Source organism: Tachypleus tridentatus, chromosome 11 (assembly GCF_004210375.1).
Source record: "Tachypleus tridentatus isolate NWPU-2018 chromosome 11, ASM421037v1, whole genome shotgun sequence".
In the NCBI taxonomy this organism is placed as follows: domain Eukaryota; kingdom Metazoa; phylum Arthropoda; class Merostomata; order Xiphosura; family Limulidae; genus Tachypleus; species Tachypleus tridentatus.
The window spans coordinates 4,758,041-4,779,546 of record NC_134835.1 but is presented as its reverse complement, the minus strand read 5'-3'; the positions used below and the strand labels follow the sequence as shown (position 1 = coordinate 4,779,546).

Sequence of the window (21,506 nt, the reverse complement as noted above, 5' to 3'; positions counted from 1 at the left end):
ATCTTTGAAATACAATAAAATTCTGTTTGAAACCTATTATGTTCCAAGAATTGTTTTTCCCTAAGGTTAGCTTCTTCATTCTCTCTGTCAATTTCAATATCTTTATATCCTTTTTGTAACATGCTTCGTTTTAGACCAATTTGTAGTTTGTTTAATCTTAACATTTTCTGTATTCGGAGATTTTTACTATAGTTCATGTTGGGTGAATGTGGTTCCAGCTATTCTGGTGAAAATATTGTGGTACATCAGTAGGTTTTCTGTACAAATGAATGAGTAATATTCCTTATTTCTAAAAGGCAGTGCCATCACGAAAGTTAATGTGAGTAGAGGAGTAATGAAGGGTAAACTGTTTTGTGAAAGGTATTGACATTAAGGATAGTCTTTTAAGTGATTCATGTACGAGGTTTTATGGGACTTTGTTGTAAATGCTGACTTTCAACATATCCCATAAATATATTGACAGAGAAGTATTACATAATGCATTATAATTTGAATAGTCCAAAACTGAGTTAAATAATAATATAGAAGTTAAATAAATGTCAAAGGTCAAAACGTTGTTCTCTGCTTTATTAGCAAAAGTGTTAATACCCATACCAGCTGTTTTGAGATTCAGATTTATTTCAAGTGGGGTTCTCGTCATCAAGAATAAAATAAATTTCCCAAGTGGATTTTGGTTATGTTACAGAGATCAAACTTCCTGTCACAATGATATCAATTTCTTCTAGGTCTAACCCTTCTACAAAGATTCTATAGTGTTAAAAAAAAGTGTAATGAAATGGAAAAACAAGCTACACTCAGCATATTTGGCCACAAGTTTTAATGTTAATTTTGCCATGATATTTAAAAACTGATTTCATGTAATTTAGACTTAAAACACAATTCTTGTGTTATCATGTCATAAACTTGATAAATCTTGGAGTACTTGTAATTCTGTCATATGTGTATGCATAATTTGGTTACAGAGTTTAAAATACAACTTATGTTTTTAAATAAAATGAGACATTAATGTATTTGTAGAGTGTACCAAATATAAGTTAAAAACTGGACATGTTTGGCAGAAATAATTCCACCATCTTTAGGAGAATAAACCATGAAGTACACAAAGTTTCTTGTAAATTCATGTACATGTATAATTAGCATGTTTTTACAACAACAATTTCCAAAACTTCACTTCCATGGCTCATTGCATCTAAATTTTTATTTATATTCATTTTGTTTTCACAGTTTCTGAGAATTCTCATATGTTTAGTTCATCTTTTTTGTTACATGTTTAAGTGTTTCACATTATCCCAGCCAATAAAATGGAGAATTTGTTACATGTTCCACCAAAGCTGATTCATCCATTTTTAATTTATCCACCATATTTTGTTATTCTTTTATTCTAAATTTTTGGTTCCTAATTATTTGTCCAATATAACTTTGACCACAAAATACATGAAATTATATATATAGATATATATTATTTGATTCAATTTTACCTTTGAAACCATTAATTTTAATTCAGAAATAAGCATTATTTAGTAATTCATATTTTGTCTAAACACATTCTTTCTCTAACTAACTTTTCTGTTATCTGCAGGTTTAGTACATACAGAAATGACAAGTTTGTTACAATATTTACTATATGCCTTATCAATGATTTTAGGTTTATACCCTCTATCAATCACTACCTTGTTTAAATGTTAATTTTAACATTAAATCCTCATAGTATGAAAAAAACATTAACAGACCTACAAATTAGGACATTTTTTGTGACCATAGGTGACAATTTGTGTAGCTTTATGTTTAAAAACAAGAAAAACAGTTACACTAATATCAGCAAAAACATTTATTTTGCACTTTTATTTCATCAAAGCATATGGCTGCAGATAAAAAATAAAATCTTAAACTCCAACAAGAAAAGAAGTATTCCATGCTTTAGCATTCACCATTTTTAAAATAGTCCTTAAGGACTGTCCAGGGCCACACTCAAATGTACGAGGAAATGATGTTGTTGAAGGACGCTCATATATAATATGCATGGTCTGTTCCCATTTTACTGGAGAGCAAAGCTGTTTTAACAAGTTCTTACAAATAATATCTGCATTCTGATAATGCTTTCCATCAACATTAGAGTGAACAGAAATTAGAGGTGGGTTGATTTTACACTGCTTTAGAGCTTCTTTTAACACAAGCTGAGCTGGTTTCATCAAGTTGGTGTGAAAAGCACCACTTACAGCAAGATGTTTTACCCTACGTATTCCAAAAACTTCAGCATTCATTTCAATAAATTTCAGAGCCTAAATGAATGAATAGAAAACTTCAGTTGGTTATGAGTGAATTTGAATGTTTTCATACACTGATTTTACATTATACCATAAGTTCTACATTTTATTTTGATAATCAAACTTTTCTGAGTCTACCTTCTTAGAAACTTCCATAAAATATTCACCACCTTTCTAGTTTAAATGTAAAAATGCATTCGTAAAAGTAAATTATAGCATAGTGAGAGGTGCAAGAAGACTGGTAGTTGGTTAATGTGACTCCTTTTGATGGGAGGTGATAAAAACTGTCTCTGTATTTATAGAACTACTAGTCTTGTGTCTGTGGTGGGAAAATGTTTTGATAATCTGATAAAAAAATACCTTGCAAAGTCATTTAACAAAAGCTTAAATTTTTTTTGGATAATCAATATGTTTTCACTACAGAAAAATCTTACTTATTTTTTGACATTCTTTGAAGAGGTTACTACTCATGTTGATCAGGAAACAGGTGTGAATATGGTATGTCTGGGATCTTAGAAAACATTTAATGTAGTGCCATAAGAATAGCGTTATAAAAACGTTCTCTCTATGGGTATGTAGGTTATGTTGGATTATTGTATAGAAAATTGGCTAGATGGAAGAAAGCAGAGGGTTGCCATAAATGGTGCTCAGCAAAGCTAGATTAGTGTCATGATTGGGGTACCTCAGGTCAGTGTTAGGACTTTTGCTTTTTTTCAGTTACATCAATGATAGAGATAAAGGAATGGTCAACAAATTATTAAATATGCTGATAATGATTAAGTTTTGGATGTTGCTAGCTTTGAGGAGGATACTACTGAATTTGATATGTTGAACAAGTAAATGGCAACTAGCTTTATATCTTAATAAATCTAAAGTAATACATAGGGAATATAGAAATTTTCATTATGAATACAATTCTCAGAATGATCTTAACAGATCTTCATGTTCAAAAGATTTATAAAAATGTTAGTTTAAATTAATAAAAATGTGTATAAACACAAAACTTGTTGTACTAGAAAGTTAAACTTTTAAAAATTATACTTTAATATAACAAGAGTAATGTTTACCTCCTCATTACCAGCTATGACTTTACAGTGAGGGTATAGAAAGTTAGCCACTTTACAAACGGGATCTTGAAGACCTTTTCTTATGCACCATTCTACAGCTGCATGACATGCAAAGTTGATCTTTGCATCTGCTCTGTAAAACACTGTCATCATTCCACTAGGAGTTAGTTCAGATGCTGCCTGCATCGCTTCACCTCGAATCTTGACTAATCTTACAGCTTTAGTTTTTGTAAGAAAGATAAGGTTTGAGTGATAACACATCTTTACGTATATATATATATACATATTATACAGATATATATCTTTTCATACAGTGACTTACAAACATTTGCTTAGAATAAATTAATGTCATTTGAATATATATTACCACAGAAATAAACTGTCTTCTATGAGAAAACTATCACATTCATTATTTTTAGTATTTAAAAAAATTAAGTTAATTATGTTAATTTTTGTTTTATGTATTTATTTTCTAAACTTTAAATATAAGTATCAACAAGGTAGTCTAGCTTTGGATATCAAACATTTCAATATATTATCATGAAATTATTATATTAGATTTACCTAGAAATATAGGTAGCAACAGACCAAGCAATTAATGATTTTTATACTTACTTGCATAAATAAATTATAGCCAAAACAATAGTATACCTAAAAAGTCTAAAACCTAATTCATTTATCAAAATAAGAGAACAATGCAGTAAAATGTAAGTATACAAAATATTTTCAGCATAACCAAAGGTATTAGGTATGTTAAATTTGTATAATAACCAAGGCTAGGGTAAGACAGCATACATCTCATAACTTCTGGAGTACCCATCTACTGAAGAGATGAAATAAAAACACATTTGTAACAAAGGATAGGAAATTGTGCTTTTATTTTTCTAAAATAATAAATATTAAAGGTGCAATAAAAATACTGAAAGGTACAAAGTTGTGCTGATTTGATAGTTTTCCAAAATTAAATGGAGGTAAATCCCCCTGTTATGACCTTCGTTATGTCATCCTGTATCACTGATTAATCAAGAGATGTAGAAATGTGTAAGGAACAGATACACACACATATTGATACTTGTTTACAAGAAATATGGAGGGGTGTTTAACCCTCATCCTTTTAATGAACTTCTTCATGTTATGTTGTATTACTGTGACAAGTTTGGTGTTGACTAATTAAGAAATGTGGAAATGTATAAGTTACAGATAAGAAAGAATAGATATACAACCATTTATAATGTTCACTGGACACACATTTACTTTATATAGTAGATATACTGGAAAATAAAAGCATAAATTGTACAAGCACCTTTAGAGACATCTATATTTCAGTAGACAATGAAGTAAAATATAAATTTTAAAACTTCTGACCTTCTTCAAATGAAAGTGCTCCAGCAAAAGTCAGTGCTGTAAATTCCCCCACACTAAATCCTGCTGTTGCCACACAGTTTTCTACAGCCTAAAAATGTAAGGCATATATACATTAACTGAAAGCATTTATGTTATACAATTACCATAATATCTGATTAATTTCATTTATTTGTTATTGTTTTGAAAAAAAAAAAAAACTATTTTGAGAATAAAACTTCCAAACCTGAAATGAAAGTGGACATTAAGGAAGCAAAGAAACACTGTGTGTCAACAAACAAAAATATAGTAATAGATCTGAGAGTTGACTGTCATATAGTAATAGATCTAACAGGTAATGTTTCATATATCCCATGAGGCTAGATGTGATGTTCAATATGATTGAATTATTGTGGCCAGACTGATAATGTGAGTTTTATTTGTCACAAAAGCTGTAGTCATATAAATTGGTTGGTTGTTATATATAAATAAGTATTGCTACAAGTGCCTGTAAATCAGCTTTTCACTGTATGTTAGTTATTCCAAAAGTTTCTTGTCAGCAGACCATCTGAATTGTTTTTATTTAGGCAAACAATCTGAATGGAACTTGATGGTACTCCAGGAAAATAAGTTAATTAAATGTTTCATCATACTCAATAACTAACCCATGCCCAGTTGTAATGTCTTTATCTGGTATCAAGTAAAATCATGCATACAATAAAGAAAAGAGAACTGACAGGTATATAAAGACACTTGAGAAAGACTTGCTTGAAATTCTATCAGAGTCTAGTGAGTTATACTTAATCAGAGAATCTGTGACTGTTGTATTATTGCAGCTTTTCAACCAACAAAAACCACTGTTGTTCACTAAACAATTAATTATTTTTCTAGTCATTCACAAACAAAACATTTAATGCATGACAACTATTCACACTTAAAATTGAACAAAAATAAAGAAATATGTAGTTATGAAAAAGTAAATGTAAATTTTTAACAGAAAAATTCTATTTTTAATTAACAATCTGTTCACAGGTTTGGTAAAATTGACTAACTCTATATCCATAATGCTATACATGCTAATGTTGAAGTGAATTATACAAAAGTGTCTTCATTAGATTTGGCAAGCTTTTAGTAATATCAGATGTATGTTAGTCTGATTTTTATGCTAAAGATAAAAATACTTCATCTTACAGTTTTCTGTTAATTATATAATTTTGTTGATGTAATCCTTTATCAGAAGCAACACATCACGGAGATAGCCTGTCAGCTGAAGTTAACATCACGTGCAAGTATCATGTGCCATATTATGTTCAAGCTTGTGAAATTTAGCTTTATTATAAAGAGGTTTTGTTAGGCTAAACTGAGTATTTTCTAATTGTTTACATTTTAGTTACTTTGCTAAAGTGTATATAAAAATAAATAAAATATACACTTTAAAACAAGTACTTACTAAATACTAACTGAGTACTTGATTAAAATATTTTAAATGTTCTTCTGGAAGCCCAATTGCATTTCTGAGGTTTAATTATTCAAAAAATAATTAATATAGTTCTCAAGCTTATGTTTTAGAACATAAAAAAATCAGTCATTATAATAGAATATTCCGAAACTAATTTATTCACTTTTCTAAGTAAGCTATCAATAATTTAGAAATTGTTCAATTCCAATAACTAATTATTCACATCATGAAAACAAAACAGTCATTTGAAAGATGTATGTAAGGATAACCTGCACACTCTATTGGTTATATATGTCTATCAGTAAACAACCTTGAATATCAGAGAGAGAGATATGAGGTGGGAACTTCTATAGTGCATTTGACAAATTTATTAACACATCAGCAACTCAAGAAGGTAGGAAGCTCAGATTTTAAACAGCTGCCCTAAATTACATGTAGACTGTGTCCACTTATTGTTAGGTACAGAGTTAACAAATGTTTACTTAGTTCTATGGATTAAGTTTATAATTTTATATGAACACAGATAGGTTGAGGTAATCAAGCAAGTAATGTTGAACACTGTTCTTCTAGTCAATGTGTTAAAGGATTATAATTAATAATTAGAAAGTAGTGTTTACACAGTAGGATATCTCTCATTTTAAGAATAATTTTGCCTGAAGTGAAATACAGCCCAAGTGAGAAAAGGCTCTCTGGCTCATTGAGGTACCCTAGTGACCCCTCAAATTCATAGTTTCAATAGGAGTAATGTCTGAACACTTAACTAAAAATAAGAGTTTCTTTACTTGGTAAAATATTGTTTTCTTGGATTTAGCTGGTTCAGATATTTTTAATATTTCATATTGCAGGATATCACATCATCTACAGCAGCAGAATACTATTACCCTACTCTCAACTTAATGGATTTATAATCATTTCTATATTTTATCCGTATTTCATTATCTCATTCAGGAGAATGCCTCCATGGTCCACTATCTCATGAGCTTAGAACTAGATAGTGGTAAGGACTCTCTAACTCCACCAAAAGAAAATGGGAGTAAAATATGGTGGAGAGTCCAAAGGAATGACAAAACTATATTTTAAAAAGTAGGCCATACCAATTTATTCAATACAAGTCATGACAGGAATGGACAAATATTCCCTTCTGCTTTATCCATGCAGTGCATGAGCAAATACAGCCTGGCAAATTGTAAAGCAATTCAATCATGAGAATACACCTACAAACGATCATGTAAAACACTCCATCTTTGCAGTGTGCATTGCATGGCCATGGAATTATGAATCAACATGGCTTAACAGTGCATTTAAAGAACACCTGATCAAACAATACTTGTAAAGAGTAAAATCCAGTAAGAACAAGAGGGACACGCCCCTGGAAAAGGAGAGGCACATACAAGTAATTCGTGACAATGAGAAACCCATTCGAAGAAAACTTTGTTCTCAAGATTGCTGGTGTGGATCTTTAATTGAAATAAAGTACAGAACAATATTTCAACCTTCTTAGGTTTGTTTATCTTGAGGATGACCTAAGAAGGTCATAACATTGTTCTGTACTTTATTTTAATTAAAGTTCTAACATCCATACCAGCTGTCTTGAGAATACATAGGTACATATAAAACAAGGTAACTTATCCAGTCACATTCTTATGAAAGAGTAAAAGATAACAGGTGAACGATGGAACTCCAAAAAGAAATAAACAGCTACTCAGAGCAGACAACAAGAGATGAATGTATGAGATGTAGTCCCAATGCGCTACAGATAAAGTACCTCTAAAAGATGGCAAGGCAGATATGCAGGGAAAAAGGAAGGTACATGATAGGAGTGAAAACACCAGGAAGTGAAGAAAGGATAGAAGGAAGAAAAGGCTAATCGATAGACATTCTAAACTCAATGAATAAAGGTAAAAGGAAAAAAAATCATAGAGTAAGGGAAGGAAACGTAAACATCAACTGAAATACATCTAGCACATTCTACAGTAGAGGCCTGAAAGACCCTCCTCAGAACTGTAGAGGAAAACTGACAAAATCTAGGTTGACTGAAAATGGGTTCTGCCACTACAAAAGGAAAATGAGCAATACAGGTAGTAGGTAGGGTGGGTCCCAGTCCACAGGGCCCCTTACAAACAAATTTAATGGTAAGCTGTATAAACTATAAAGATGAAAATGAACTAGTCAATTCAATGGAAATGTTAAGAAACTGTAAATAAAAATGGATGTAATGTGAAGAAAAGGTAAATAATAACAAACCCTTAAAAAGAACCAAACTTCTGAAGCTTAATTGAACAATATGTAACAAAGAATATCACTAAGCTCTAAAAGAAAAACTTAACCAAACAATAGTATGTATAATATTGGGAAAAGTTTGTGTATACCACAGCTCAGGAGTTCCACACAAACAAAGTGAATAGGGAGAAAAATGATATAGTGAAACTAATAATAGATGCACCAGTAAGAGGAATTACAGATAATCCTAAAATAACAAATACTGGATTAAGCCTAAACAACTGTTATAATAAAAAGAATACAATTAAGACTAATGGATAACCTAAATTTGACTACAAGGATTAACTCATCAAATGAAACTTATGTTATGGAACCCAAATAATGATAGATAACTTTAACAATAAAAATATATGAAAATTACAATAGCATAATGTCTTATCTTTCCAAAGTTGACAAACTTTATTGAAAATGTGGGCCCCCAATATTGAAGCGGGGCCCAAAGAAAGTCAGCTCGTAGGACAGTCTCTCAATGAAGTACAGTAACCTGAAGCCTGTGTAGATGTGCTAATAAAACATAACCTCTGAAGTGGTAATGGAAACTTCATAATACAAATTTGATGACAAAACAGGACTGTGTTGACAGAAACAATAAAACGTTTTTGTAATGAGGTAATAAGTTCCATCACCAGGTATAAATATAAAATAATTCCAGTTGAGAACAACTCAACAAGTGAAAAATATTACTACTGCATAATAAATAGTAAACTTTTTGAGAGAAATTAATGCAAAGATATGGAAAAATATTAAACTTTAAGAGAGCACAAACTAAATGTTAGAACACGAGTACAGCCAAGTTAGAAATGACAGTTCAGTAGAATTAAATAGAGGGAATTGCATGTGTCAAGAGGGTATGTTACACTTATTAATGGAGGTTGTTTGTACAATGATTTGTATGAGATGCTATGGAATCAGTCAATCCCAATTAATGGAAGATAAAAAGCTTGTGGCATGCATAAAAACTTTTGTATATATAGGACAACACTGAATGAAAATAGCTAGTTATGACAGTGGAGGTATTAAATTCCAAAGCAGACTTCTGAAGCTATAAGATGTTAAAAAGATAGTCAGGATCATAGAAATGACATGAGAACTGACATGCACAATTAATCAGTCTATTCAATATATATTTAAATATATATTACCATAGTTCAGGAAGAAAACCTTTAGTTAATAGCACTGAAACATTATTTATGCTAACTACTCTGAGTATCGTCTTTAAGATCTTTTTTGTTCCTGAGCTGTTCAAGGAAAGTAGGTATCTCCTGTCTCTTAAAGACCATAAAGGAAGTTTCATAAAGGAAGTACCGGTACACTTCAAGACAATTTATCTGAATCCTACAAAAATAACTTTTCTGTCTTGTGATGTTATGTCCACTAATACAGTATTATTTAACTATATTACAAGATCTAGAAGACAATTCAGTAGAAACACACATCATGATTTTGGATTTGACAAAAGCCTTGGATTCCATTTGTCACTCTTCTACTGAACAAGCACTTAAGAAAAACCAATGCCAATACCAACTTGAGTGAATATATTAACAATTCATATAAGAATTATTTGACAGATATTAGGTTTGGATTTGATGTTATTATTATAGTAAAATATAAAACTAGAATGACAGATCAATTGAAAATTGTTTCAATACTTTTCTTCGAAGATTTTTATCTTAATATGTTTAAATGTCTCTTTCTACCAAAATGAAAACCACAACTTAAAGTCTGTTTTCTATTAATAATCACAATTTTGTATAATTACGATCTGATGTATTTGTTTCATAGCTTGGCAGTAAACTTACATCATCAGTTAAAGTCAACTCCCAGACTTATCATGTAAGTTTAGAGCTTCAACTAAAAGGTGTTTCTTAGTAATAAGTGTTTTCCTACTCCTTTTCTGCATGTACTGTTCTTATCAGGAAATCAAAGTTTTATATATAACAGAACTATCAGAAACACTATTAAAGGAACACACAAGTTAACATGCTGTTTCTTATAGAGCCTTATATGTTAAAATATCACAAAAGGGTCTCGGGGTAATGAATATAAGAATTTTATTCTTCACATTACTTTAAAATGAATGAAGATAATTAAAAAAGAATGATGTATCTATTATTAGAGGAAATTAGAAAACAATGTGACATGACCTTTAACTCCACATGTGTGGACTTGTTCATCTTGGATAACCTCACAACCATGAAACAATATGTAACTCAAAGCATAAAATGTACTTTCACAAAGTTTGACAAGCTTTTAATAAACATTTTTAGTCAAGGATTTTCACTACAGATCTGTCTGTGAATTTACATAACTTTTATTGAGTAAGTCTCAGTGAAAGGTGATTTTCATGCTAAGAATAAACATACTTTTTTATCTTACAGTTTCATATTTAGTTTTCATAGCCTCCAAAACCTCATAAATATCAAATGTTTTTATTTTGTCTGATACTTTCCCAACCAAAATACTAATCATATCAAAATCAATGCAGAGTAAAATAAAAACTTAAATACAAAATAAATATATATTATCCTTTTTTTACTAAAAAAACTGCACATTGTAACAGGCAATTATACTTCATTCTTACAGCATAAGCTAATAATCTTCACACATCTAGTTTTGATTAATTTTACCACTTTGCAGCTGTACTTAACTGTCTCTGGTTATGCTGAAACCATTTACCACAGCAAGAGTTTTCTGTAAATAATCAAATGAATTATTAGCATGTGAGGTTATATATGTGTGTGTGTGTGGTTTTAATGTTGGATAAATTAAAACAATATTTTTATTTTCACTTAAGTTTTGTTAATGAATCTAAGTTTCTCATTTTTACATTTTAGTTATTTCTATAACAATAAACAAAAGAAATACATAAAATCAAAGATATTTGAAATTTCTGTTTGGATTCAGGATTTTTGCCACTGAGAATGAGGCACTATAAACCGATTTATTTTTATGATAATGTTGGTTGTCCACTAAATGATTCATATTTATTTCAAATATGCATTTTGGAGCATAAATATACATCATGTACAAAAACTACTACAATTAAATGGCTTTCTAACAAAGCTATAAATAGATCAAAGAAATTTCATTAGCTGTATGAACACCATAATACCAAAATATGAAACTAAGGCTAAATATGTACTTATAAGCAGTAGAATTAAGTAATCAGTAAAAGTAATCTTTTAATGAAAAAGATGTTCTTTCTCTTGGTTACAAAAATCTATTACCAATGTAATAGAGTATGACTGACATTTCTTTTAAAGACAATGATACAAGAGGGGTATTTCAAGTGGGTTTTACATTTTTTATATCTCATTAACCCTTTTACAACAGATCAGGGTTTAAAGGCCATGTCATTGCATTTTTTGACTTGCATTGAGTATTTTACTGAACTACTCTTTTATGAATAACCATTCTTAAAGTAAACTGTATTTAACTGTAGTGGTAAATGGATGACATATATTTTTCATACTTGTTTTATGATGATTATGAGATTGGTTAAGTGACAGAGCCCATATAGAGTATACAAAATAACAAAATTTTACTGAAAATTGCAGTTTTAGAAATTACGCAAATAATATTTGAGATCTTAGGGATAAAGAATAATTTTTAAAATCATAATATGAAATTACTTTGCACTCAAACTAGTAATAAAACACTATTTTATGAACAAAAAATATTTCATTAAAAAATCTTATTTTTTGTATAAAAATACTTGTAACTTTTACTAAATGTGTATCAAAAGTTACAAAGCAAATACTTCACGTGTGCAAATGTGTAGATGAATTTGTGTATATTATACTGAGCCCATTGAAAAAGGGTTAAAGCAGAAAAACTAGAAGTTCTAAATGTTCATTTGGCTTGTCAATATCTATAGTATGCATTTATAATTTAGTTGGAAAATTATACTCAAGTAGAAGAAACTACAATTTGCAATGTGGAGGACAAGTGCTTCACATGATAGAAGTTAACACTGAGAAATTATATAATTATTTTAAGAAAGTAAAACTTATGTAAAAATTTGAATTATAAACTATATTTTGATGCTAATATTTAACGTACATTGAATAAACCAGACTACTTACATTTTTAACATAACTTTGTAAGGAGGTTATGACATGTTCACTTTGACCTGCCCATAACATTTGGGTTTGCTGTTACCTCAAATATAATTGGAAAACATTTTATGATCATGCAAATGGTAAACGTCTAGACGAGAAAGATGGATCCCCATATAATGGATTATTAATTGCAGTAACTAAAATATTTTCTGGCTCAATACATATTTTATTGGAACTAATTAAGATAGTGTAGTTCTTCCTACCCATTCTAATATCTATCACGGTAAACTTTTTCTGAAAAATTTGCAAATGGATGTTTTGGGATTTAAAACACACACCTGTAGTTGCTGCACTGAAACTCATCATGCATGTGTTGTTTGCCATTGTTCTGCTTAAAAGAAACCAAAAGATACTATGAGTGTAAATAACTCTAGAATTTCATAATAATTTTAAGTAATCAAACCAGTTTCCCACCTTAATAATATAAACTGTTGTGTCATCCATTAGTATTAACTCAGGTTTACATAATTCACCAAGATTCCTCTATTACATCCTTAATCTTGAGAATTTACCCATTGAAACAAAGAAAGCATTAAAAATGAAAACATCAATTTTTTGGCCCTATCATTTGAATGTAGAGGTGGAATGTCAACAACAGTATCTATGACATGCAGGAATTGGATGCATAGATTAACCTGTTGATATTTATTTGACAGAGAAAACCATACAGACCTATAAATCATTCATCAGATCCATATTTACAAATTAGAAAACTCTTAAGACAAATAACTTATTAGATTCATACCAACAAAAGAGAAGTAAATCTTTATGAGACCATCAGTGTAACAGGGATTTTTCATGAAAATGTACATTAGGTAACTCAGGAAACAGGAAGTACAGACATGAGGTGCTAATCTTCACCTCTCTGTCAACTAATTATTTAAAAAAAAAAAAGAGGCTAATTCACTTATCTATTTAGTGACCTGCATAAATGAGTTGATGAGATTTATAGCATCTAGTTAGTGACTTGCATGAATGGATAAATGAGAATCATACCATCTAGCTAGTGAGTAGCATGAATGTATTAATGAGACTTCTACAATCCTTATATATTATCTAGCAAAACAATTAATGAAAGGATAATTAAAAAAGAGAAACAGCTAATGTTTATATATGTTCTAATCTGCATAAACATTCCTTAAAACTTGTTCTAACACTGAAAACATTTTACTCTGGAAATCCTATAAAAATTTTGTTTACCACAACAATTGTAAGTTTGTTACCAGTAATTAATATAATAATTGTCTATTTTAAGTCTTTTTTTGTGACTACTACCATAATCAACAAATGAGAATCATATTTAGAAGTTCTTGGGTTATTCTTGGCAATATTTCAAATACAACTGCATTTCTTGATAATTTAATTTTCCTTTTTTTTTATTTTTCTTAATAAAGTTTAAAATTATATACACTTTCACTATCCATTGTTTTCCTTCAGCACTCGTGTTCTTTACTGAATATATCTTTAATTTCTTTATTTACCAGTTATGGGATAAGGTAATGATTAGATTATCATAAAGGTGATAATTTTTGTTGTTTGAAAACTGAGGATGACAATACTATGAGAAATGGCTGGTTTTCAACTTGCATATTTTTTCAGCAAAAATATTATTCTGAACAGTTTTCTCTACTGTGCATCAGTCAACTCTCCTAAATACGATTTTAAAAGACAAGGAATATCATGTTATGTACACGTACACACAGCTTACCAAAGGCCTTTCATCTTTTAGTTTTTCCACTGCTGCTAAAGATGTTACAAGGACAGCTGCCTGAGAGTGACGAGTTTTGTCCAATTCTGATTCTGGACCTTCCAAACACAGTTTCAGAAGGTCATAGCCAAGTATTTCACTAGCAAGTTTGAACATTTCTTGCACATTGGGAAACTTTAGAAGGTTATGTCCCATACCAACAAACTGTGAACCCTGAAACACATGTTATGTTGTTATATATATATATATATACATTGTATGTTGTTATATATATAAATATTCATTATTTTGATTCCTCATACTATTATTTATAATACTGTACCTTTAATGCACCAGTGTAAGTTTCTTTTAAGTGGATAAAGAATAAATGGCATCTGTTTGTAATCTCATATAATTTAGAAACAAAACAGTTTTTTACAAACAAATTGAAACTATAGTATTTTAGCATATGAAACAAGACAAATGCAAAACATTAAATACATCTTTTTAGGAAATAGTCTCTACAAAACTTCTACACCCCCAATAAAAATACAAATCCAGCTAATGTTTTAATAACTACTGTCAGTTGTCTACATCAAGAAAACAAAAATAATGTTGGTGTATATCCAATGTACAAATAAACTGCATTTATACAAGTTGTAACTGGCAAAAATTAGGATGAAGTACTCATTTACATATTGTTGGAATAATTTTTATAAAAAAAAACAATTGTTTTATATCTATAGTTATTCAAGTAACACTACTATCAATAATTTTGCTTTTACAACTGTTGCACCAGCCAAATGTATTTTACTATTGAGATTAAGATGACAAAAGGATTCATTATGGAAAAACTAGTAATTTAAGGTTAGATTATTTTGAAAGATCTTGACAAATGAAGCTCAATACAACTTTTAAAATGGAAATCAAATTAAATATTAGTGAAAATAGAACATGACAAAATATATATAGAATTAGATATTACTATGGTGGTACCATACTGGGCACTATATCATCCTTCTTATATTTATTCTTCACAACACAAATGGAATTTTTAACTTGAGTGTCACAAGAGAAATTATCTTGCAATACATCTGTTTCAACTTTAACACTGCATTTCTTGTACCATTAGTTTCACAAAATATTGAAACTGATGATTTCTTATATATAATTCCAATCCCCCTTTTTGAATATAATTACCAATACTGTTGTGCACATTTTCTTTTATGTTTTGCAGTCAATTGACAAGTTTCTAATAAAGCTGGTATGTCTAACTGACTGGGATGTCTTTTGAACAAGTTCTTCCCTCATCCAACCTAAACCTACAGTTTAGCTTAATTGCTATACTTTAACTATCATATTCACAACCACATCTAAAATATTTCAAGCATGTTTTACTGCAACATCATTTTACTTTCAAAGTTAATTTTTATATGTTGGGTCTCAGGTCTGGTCCAGAAACCTAGACCTCAAAACTAGTACCAAATGTTTTTGCTTTTTTCTGTCATCTAATTAAAACAGCCTAAACCTTTCAAAATGCCTGTGTTTATTTGTTTTTAAAGCTAATATATAAAAAAGGAAAAACATTAATGAACCTACTGTTAGGTTCTTTTATTTTCTAAATTAATTTGTGCTAATGGGTGAGGTAATATAATGGCAAGGTTTTTATTTGAAAATGAGTACACTACACTTTTCAAACAGATAGTTTTATTGTTGTTTATACCTACCTGCCCAGGAAATAAAATAATGCTAGTTTCCTTTGGATCTATTGCTGGACGTACAGAATGAGAAGCTTGGTCTCTTCTGGGATCAGCATTTGCAGGGTAAACAGATGAACTCCACTCATCCATGTTATCAGTATCTGACATCGTTGATGCATTCAATAATAGGTTTTCAACATTCTCCTTTTTAACCAACTCACTAAACTTGTATTCAGGATCATTTTTATTACCTGAATATGTGTTGCTTGAGAAGTTGTTTGCTTGATTACAAAAAAGTGAACAATTGTAATTGCTGTCAGCTACTGGTAATGATAAGTCTGCTCTCCACACTTGATTATTTTGTATTTTTGAAAAACTTTGATTGACCTTAGTATCATTGATTCGTAAATAGTTACTGAAAGTACACTTGGTACTGGTACAAAAATGATAGGTATTTTTTATACTACTACTACCATTCCACGACCATGACTGTAAATTTAATGATAAATCAACTAAACGATTACCGGTTAATAGAGACTTTTCAAAAATTCTATCATTAAAAACATATCTAACTCCGCTCAAAACCGTCATAGTTTTCTTGAAAATTATGTTACATTCTCTCATATTCTAAAATATCTAATCCCACCACTCAACTATACTTAAATTTGTAATAATTAATTTTCAGTTTTTAATTTCTGGTGAGGTTGAAACTAAAAATAAAATTAGTGTTACAAGTTACACTGACTATAAATTATGAAGATACTTTGTTATAGCCAATAGTTACACTTTATATTTATTTAATCATATTCTTCGTCTGTGCCATACGGCACTTTAATAACCTACAAGCCTACAAATACCTCCCATTTTAACTTCCCACTTCTGTAAATTGTACGTATAATTATTAAACACATTCACGACCTTTTACTATAATTTGTAAAGCATTAATTGTACTTAACTAAAACAACTGCCTTCACTATTAAGTAACATGATCAAATAGATGTCGCCCTGTCGGCTTGGAGTCATTTCAATCATTACCATTTTAAAAACTAAAAATGATCATACTATAAACATTTTCTGTTATAGTGAAAATAACTAAAAATAAAAAAAACAGTTTTGTCCTTGTGTATTTGTACTGAAAAGAAAGAAGAATTTAAGATTTTAAAGCATACAGATAAATACCAACATCTCCGTTTTTCGTTATTCAGGTTAGTTTCACCAAACACTTCTCAAATAAAACTGCAAGAAATTTAGTTCAAATCAAATTCTTAAAGTATACCAAACAGTAAAGTACATTTTTTTTTAGCAATGGAAAAAACTAATAAACTTAATAATCTTATGAATTTCGCGCAGAGCTACACGAAGACTATCTGCACTAGCCGTCCCTAATTTTGCAGTGTAAGACTAGGGGGAAGGCAGCTAGTTATCACCACCCACTGCCAACTCTTGGGCTATATTTTTACCAACGAATAGTAGGATTGACTGTAACATTATAATGCACCCAAGGCTAAAGGAGCGAGCATGTTAGGTGTGACGGAGATTCGAACCAGCAACCCTCGGATTACCAGTCGAGTGCCTTAATCACCTGGCAATGTCGGGCTAGATTCAGGAGAAGACCAAAGTTTAAAATTAGGAAGAAAAAAAACACTAAACTTCAATTAAGACAGATTTATTTTTCTAACACGGTGATTCACTTATAACACTTGTTGCCAACAGAAGCCAGATTTTTACAAGTGTTTTAAAAATCGAATAGATGATTTCCTGAAAAAAAAAATTTGGGTTAAAATTTTTACCTTTCCCAAGGGTGAATATGCAAGAAAGTCTTAAAAGATTCATTTACCCCTTACTGATCGTAACTTAGTTTAATATATATTTTATGGATTTCAAATAAGGTTTTTAAAAACAGTATTTCATACCCAACTTTGGTTTTCTATTAATTATTGCGTTCAATGCCAGATCCTTTCAACTAAGGACGAGTTATCTATATGTTTTATTGACGGGTGGTATTTCCCTGTTACATGAATTTCCCACAGAGTGGTCTTTTGAGTTCCACGAACGAAAGCGATTTGAAACTTTCCTCAACGAGGTGATTGAAATGAGTTAGACAGAAATACTTAGGGCACTGAAGTAAAATGAACAAACTATTGAATGGACTACACATCCTATGGCACATAAACTGAAGTATTTAGAAAATGAACCAGCTTTAACAGTAAACATTGACTGTTGGATTCAGAAGCTATGGGAAATACTAAGATATATTTTGGGGTAGCTTCTGCTCTTGCAAGCTCCTCCTTACCGTCGCCTCTGCCACTAACTGGAGGTACAAAATATAACAAGTTATAAAGTATTTGTCTGATTATTTCTCCAAATTCTTCGTGAAGAAAGAGTTGAAAGATTGAAAGTACACATACTGGACTAGTTTAGCAGGCCTCACAAAGATTTCAATTCCCCCCTCTTTCTTACCAATCCAACGCATAACACAGAGTTTATTAATCCCTATTTTGTTTTAGTGTCTTGTGTTAGTAATTGTGTTTGTGTGTAAATAAAGAGTGTTGTGTACCTTCCATTAGTGGGCAATTATATAATAAAGAGTTGATCCTTTATTCCAATTGTCAAGTGTCATCACTTAATACATAGAGAAATTCAATCAGACTTACAACGAGACCTGATTTTGATACCCGTGATGGGCATAGCTGAGATAGCTCATTGTTCAGCTTTCTGCTTAAATACAAGCAAACAAACAAACAAACAGCCTTTATAATACTAAACATGCAGAAAGAACAATGTGTATACTTCCTTAAACATTTATTTTGCAGGAACATGTTTAGTTCTACAGCTTTCTTTCTTAAAGACTGAATTACATTGAACAAAACACAAAAAGCTTCAAGTATTATCGTCTTTCCAAATCTTTCTAATACAATTAGCTATAATAAGCATACTTGAATGCAACAGGCAAACGCGTTTGTTTTGGCCCCCCAGTGGCTCAGCGGTATGTCTGCGGACTTACAACGCTATAAACCGGGTTTCGATACCCGTGGTGGGCAGAGCACAGATAGCCCATTGTGTAGCTTTGTGCTTAATTCAAAAAACAATAAAACAACAACGTTTGTTTGTTTTTTTCATACATCGACAGCGCTATCTTGTGACTTTTGTTTTCTGACAGCGTTGATCGGCTGTTGCATTTAATCAATGCCAATTCAGCTAGCAGAAGATATTACAATATCAATTATTTCAACCTGAATATGATATTTTACTTGATAGTTATTTTAGACAATACAGATATTACTTATCAGGGAAAGACTGGTTTGCAGGGATACTGAGCAATTGTTCAAAGCATTTGACGAATTCTTAGAAAGTTATTTTAAATGTTAATTGTTTAGCCAGTTTGTGATATAACTCGAGCTGGTCTTTTGATGTCAATCCACCTTTATTATTTATTACATATAACGAAACAACTGGAACAAGATAATCTTTAAAACTTTATTGGCCAGGCTTTGCCATTATTACAATATAGAAAAACTTACTTTACCATATACCTGACAGTTTCATATCATTTTTTAAGTTTAGTGTGAACGTTGTGATTAAGATTTTTTGCGCAGTGCATATGTTAAAAGTGAGTTATTTTGCGAAGTGATAGATAGCACAGGTTGGCTTAAACAACTGTTTACGAATCATTTGTTACATATTTGAAACTTCTACATTTTTTCGTTGCGTTGAGTATTGTTACATTATAACTCTGATGTAACGACTCATATTTTGTATAAAGTTCTAGGCTCATAAGGGTAATAGATTTATGCAGGCAGCAAAGTTAGTACGAGTGAGAAAGTTAAGTTAGAGAAGGTAAAAGTGAAGTTAGACTGCGTGTCAGTATAGACGTAAGAGGCGATTTCTAAAGTGAGTTTTGTACCCTTGTGTGGACTTTGACGAAAGGGATACAATTATTTAAAGCTATTGATACAACTGTGATAACCAACAGTTATAGTAGTGATTTTAAAGTTAGTGTCACAGCTTTATATTCCAACAACATAGTAGGGGAAAATAGTTTGTCCTCGATAGATTGTTCAGGCAGAGTATTCATGATGAAACTTTGTAGAATGGCTGACTGACCTGAAGGCGGAGGACTTTCGAAACGTCGTCCTCTACACTTGTGTCTCCACAACAGGCAGTTGCCGTCCATTCCACAGTTTCATAGTTTGTCTCGTCAAAGGGTGATCTTAAATTAACTGAACCAGCCTCTATGAATACAACTGTGATAATCAAAAGTGTAACAAAGTTTTATAAATACATTTGATACGTTTTAAATACATTATTTTAAAACAAGTGGATTGTGTGTTGCCTGTTTATTGTCAAAATTTATCTTCAATAAGTTACAGAAACCTACTGTAAAGAATATGATACTTATAAAAGCCTAAAATACCGAATGTTTATGAACATTTCTGAATTATTAAACTTGATAAAAAACAACAAATAATTACATGTCATACTTTTCCTTATTTCAATGTTTGAAATTTGTTCTCAAGTCAAAAATTGAAATTAACTTGAAGACTATATATATAACTTCTCAAACTCGCGATACTAACAAAGTGGGCCCAGCATGGCCAAGTGGTTAAGGCACTCGACTCGTAATCTGAGGGTTACAGGTTCGAATCGCCGTCACACCAAACATGCTCGCCATTTCAGCCGTGGGGACGTTATAAAGTTATGGTCAATCCCACTATTCGTTAGTAAAAGAGTAGCCCAAGAGTTGGCGGTGGGTGGTGATGACTAGCTGCCTCCCCTCTAGTGTTACACTGTTAAATTAGGGACGTCTAGTGCAGATAGCCCTCAGTAGCTTTGTGCGAAATTCAAAAAAAAACAAAGTGTACATTGTACTTCATTTTATTTTTAAGAATAGGCCCGGCATGGCCAAGCGTGTTAAGGCGTGCGACTCGTAATCTGAGGGCCGCGGGTTCGCATCCCGGTCGCGCCAAACATGCTCGCCCTTTCAGCCGTAGGGGCGTTATAATGTGCGGTCAATCCCACTATTCGTTGGTAAAAGAGTAGCTCAAGAGTTGGCGGTGGGTGGTGATGACTAGCTGCCTTCCCTCTAGTCTTACACTGCTAAATTAGGGACGGCTAGCACAGATAGCCCTCGAGTAGCTTTGTACGAAATTCTAAAACAAAAAAACAACAAATTTTTAGGAACCGTTAAGCCACACCATAACATCACAAACCTTTTAACAGAGAACTGCATTAAACTAAAAAATCATAAGCCCGGCATTTCCAGATGGTTAGGATGAAAGACTCGTGACCAGAGGGGCGGAGGTTCGAATTCCCGTCACATAAAACAGCCTCCCCTTTTAGTCGTAGTGGCGTTATAATGTGACGAGCACTACCACTGTTCATTGGAAAAAAAGAGTAGCTCAAGAGTTGGCGATAGATGGTGAAGATTAGTCTTACACTGCTAAACTAGAGACAGCTAGCACAGATAGCCCTCGTGTAGCTTTATGTAAAGTTAAAAACAAACAATCACGGCACAATATTTACTTATAGTTTTAAAATGAAACATAAAATAAGCCTGTTTAACTTAAATATTTAAATGTTCAATACT

At 31.1% G+C, this 21,506-nt stretch overlaps 1 protein-coding gene across 1 annotated transcript; it reads right to left on the bottom strand.

Annotated features, from left to right (window-relative positions):
- Positions 1 to 1,815: 1,815 nt before the first annotated feature.
- Positions 1,816 to 16,953, bottom strand: beg (malonyl-CoA-acyl carrier protein transacylase beg). The gene is made up of 5 exons (XM_076466163.1): positions 15,947 to 16,953; positions 14,241 to 14,453; positions 4,697 to 4,784; positions 3,332 to 3,549; positions 1,816 to 2,279 (listed from the first exon to the last, which is right to left on the bottom strand). The coding sequence occupies exons 1-5, from the start codon at positions 16,541 to 16,543 to the stop codon at positions 1,884 to 1,886; spliced, it is 1,512 nt and encodes a 503-aa protein (XP_076322278.1). The 5' UTR covers positions 16,544 to 16,953; the 3' UTR covers positions 1,816 to 1,883.
- Positions 16,954 to 21,506: the final 4,553 nt, after the last annotated feature.

Bases quoted from the DNA above. Each gene is read 5' to 3' on its own strand.
- beg (XM_076466163.1), bottom strand. From the start codon at position 16,543: ATGAGAGAATGTAACATAATTTTCAAGAAAACTATGACGGTTTTGAGC. The intron at 4,785-14,240 runs GTAAGCTGTGTG...TTACATTTTTAG, and splicing joins TAAAAGATGAAAGGCCTTTG to GCTGTAGAAAACTGTGTGGC. The intron at 3,550-4,696 runs GTCAGAAGTTTT...CAAAAACTAAAG, and splicing joins AGCACTTTCATTTGAAGAAG to CTGTAAGATTAGTCAAGATT.